The sequence below is a fragment of the Plectropomus leopardus genome, unplaced genomic scaffold (assembly GCF_008729295.1).
Source record: "Plectropomus leopardus isolate mb unplaced genomic scaffold, YSFRI_Pleo_2.0 unplaced_scaffold1778, whole genome shotgun sequence".
NCBI classification, from domain to species: domain Eukaryota; kingdom Metazoa; phylum Chordata; class Actinopteri; order Perciformes; family Serranidae; genus Plectropomus; species Plectropomus leopardus.
Window position 1 is genome coordinate 1 of NW_024619142.1, and position 3,561 is coordinate 3,561.

Genomic DNA, 3,561 nt, shown 5'->3' on the forward strand with positions numbered 1-3,561 from the left:
TATATATACATATATATCAATATCAACTAATATAAAAAAAGTTATCGCCATTAGACTTTTGCATATCGCGCAGCCCTAGTTTAAGGCAGCACAAGAAAAGTGATGTCGCTCTAGATTTCAAAGGGTTAAAGACTCACATAGATGTTCTTCATGTCGGCCACTTGACATCTGACGGTGTAAAACTCCTCCGCGGTCTGACTGACGTGGTCACAATCCTGCAGAGCAAAACAGCACAAAGTGTCACTTTAACTTAAATTTCAATTTCAGCATGAAGTCGACTCTGTAAATCTTAAATTTGACCTCTTCATCTAAATTTGGAAAATGCATCCTGGAGACATGAAGCACAGATTTCATATCTCATGTACAATGGAGCTTGTTATAATTTAGCTTGAAGAGTTTAAAAATAATATACCAACCGTTCATTAAATTCAAATGAGAATTGAGCCAATATTCTTCATTATCACTTAAATTACAATAAAATAATTTTTCTTTTTTATTATATTTATAGGATTAAAACAATACACAAAGGATGCATGATATTAAAAAGAAAACACATAATAATATTAGTAAAATGCATTTAAAACTACGTTTCTGCACAGAAAAATATATATATTTACACCCATGCAGTACCCTAAGCAGTAATAACATCATTGACAGAAACATTTTGAATAGTACCAAAAAAAAGCAAAATATAAACACGTTAATAAAGATAAAAGTGATGTGTTTGGAGCTCGATAGCTTCTTTGTGATCCTCAGAATATTTGAGCCCAAATTTGGAGGAAAGAGTAAAAATCCTCCATTTTAAGTTCAATATTCCTTATTTAAAAAAATCAAGTGAACCTCCTCAAACTCACCAGAGAGACCACATTGTTGGTGATGACGCCTCCAAACAGAGTCTTCACTGTGTTTTTCTGCACAAACAAATAAGACAAAGTCATTGATACGATCATACGTCAATTCAGATTCTTATACAAAATTTTGACTTGTAAAAACTATGTAAAAACTTTTCTTCATGCTGTTAAATATGTTAAATAAATCTGTAATTTCATCTGTACGCTGCTTGTAACGTTCTTTATCTGCGTCTGTCTTTTCTGCATGTTTGCTTTCACATCATTGTTTATATCTGTTGCTTTATTATTCCTATAAGGTGCTGAATACAGAAAGATTAGAAATAAAAAATCAGTTTTTGACATCTAAGATCTTTGCAGAATGTTTTAAGGTGTAAAATAAAAAATGCTAAAAACGTGTCGACCACAGACACTGCGTAAATGGCAGTGATAAACTTCGGTCTCTCAGCGACGAGTTATTTTCGGTGGGACTCGTGTCGAGCGTGTTTACCAGCTCCTGGGACATCTCCTCTATCTTGGTGATGAGGTCTGTGAAGAACTCCGTCATGTCCTTCTGCTCGCCGGTGTTCAGAGGCTGTTTGTCCATCGTGTAGGTTTTACAGAACGGCCGCGGATTATACGCTTTCCTCTCGCTCTCCTGAACGCACACAGGAGGAGGAAACAAAGTTAGGATGACGAAACAGCCGAGTGTTCGTGTCCGCAACAAACCACAAAGGCGAAAAAAAATGTTTTTGGTTTTTTTTTTTACTGATTGGGGGATGATTTTAAGGAGAGTCGGAGGTGTAAATGTAAAAACTCACCATGAGATACGTGAACATCTTCTGCAGTTCCAGCAGCGTCGTCTTATGTTTGATATCCTCAGCATACTACACACACACACACACACACACACACACACACACACACACACACACACACACACACACACACACACACACAACACACACACACACACACACACACACACACACACACACACACACACACACACACAGGGTATGAAAATCCACACTATTGCTGCCTTTATGTTCTCCTTGGAAATATTGGATTTACTGCATTTACGGGTTACAAGCACATAAATGTCACTGCAAAGTCATAATAACGAGCGGGAAACTTCCGTGATACTCGAGTTGCCGAGTTGTGACGTTTGCATGACGTTTCAGGGCAGCAAAAATGAAACAATCTCAACAATTTATGGAAAAAATTGTACATTTTGTTCCTAGTAGCTCATTACTCACTTTCAGTAGTGATATATTTTAAATTTATAAAGCAGCAAAGAAACTTTAAACTATAAAGCAGCAAAGAAACTTTAAACTATAAAGCAGCCAGGTGAGGATAAAAATATTGATAACGATGTTATTTTATAACACGTGTTGACTTGACGTCATTAATGCATAAACATGGCGGCAAAAGTCAATGTTTGGTCAATGGTAAGAAACCTTTTTATGAATTCACTTATTAAATATACATTTTTGATCATAAAGTGTAATACGGTATTAATGTTAACTGCTGTCCATGTAGAGCGACCTAGGTCAAATATAAAAATATTAAAAAATAATGTATAAAATATAACAAATAACAAAAATTAAATTGGACCTCTTGTTTAAACGCTCTCAGCATTAAAATGCAGCTCGTCTTCTTTGCAGCTTCCACGTCGTTCTCACTTTACGAACTCAAAGCTCATCAATACGACGTCGAAAGAAACGACTTCAAAGCTCGGAAACTGCGACCTTCTGACATCACATCAACGGACACTTTGTTTTCGATTTGAATGATGTCATCTGGGGGCGCCGTGCCCTCAGTTTGTCTTGCAGGTACTGACCTTGGCAGTGAAGACGGCCTGGCGGGCCTCAGGGATCATGTAGAGCTGTTGGATGGTGGACGCCAGGTAACAGGTGGCTCCCAGGTTAGTCAGACCCACGAAGCGGCACTCGGCCCGAACGTCGTCGTGGGGCCAGTAGTCCCACTTGTACGGAGCGTGAGAGGCTGGAGGAGGGACATCAGACACAAGTGTGTTTTAAGTTCAGCATGTAGATTAAAACTTTTCTGGTGACACATTTGCAGATAAAATCCACATTAATTAATATTTCTAATGTCAACTCATACATTTAGTTAAAATACATTAATACAAGATTAAACTGTGTAGTTCTTTGCAGGTGTCCCCGTGTCTCCAGCATTCACCCCAGCAGAGGGACAATGTCTCACAGAGACAAACTGGATTCACTGTAGCAGAGCTCAAATTGAGTCAGATCATCGTCCCAGAGGACTTCTGACACAGAGTGTAGCCTGCAGACCAGATTCATGTGTGTTTTTGCTTCTGTGGGGGGTCAGCGTCAGAGTGTGTGTGTGTGTGTGTGTGTGTGTGTGTGTGTGTGTGTGTGTGTGTGTGTGTGTGTGTGTGTGTGTGTGTGTGTCTGCCCTTCGACCCTCACGTCACCGAAGGAAAAACTCCCGAAAAAGAACCCCCGAAACGAGGTGAAGCCGTCTGAGAAAAGCAATGTTTTAAAAGTTTTAAAGGGCTACAAAAACGTTCATTTTTTTTAACAGCCGAGGTTAAAAAACCTGAACAGGAATTAGAAAACATGCTGTAAACCTCTTTTATCTGTATTGTGTGCTGCTAGTTTTCGGTTTTCTCTGGGCAGATGAAGGTCTGATCCACCTGCTGACAAAAAAAAAAAATCAGAAAGTGAAGTCCCGTCCTCACCTTGCATGT

At 38.9% G+C, this 3,561-nt stretch overlaps 1 protein-coding gene across 1 annotated transcript; it reads right to left on the bottom strand.

Annotated features, from left to right (window-relative positions):
* Positions 1 to 137: 137 nt before the first annotated feature.
* On the bottom strand, positions 138 to 2,834 carry LOC121964925 (ubiquitin carboxyl-terminal hydrolase 34-like; the record flags this gene model as incomplete). The annotated part of the gene is made up of 5 exons (XM_042515105.1): positions 138 to 215; positions 855 to 911; positions 1,339 to 1,485; positions 1,649 to 1,714; positions 2,671 to 2,834. Coding segments are annotated over 5 exons (512 nt in total), but the record flags the coding sequence as incomplete, so codon positions are not given.
* Positions 2,835 to 3,561: the final 727 nt, after the last annotated feature.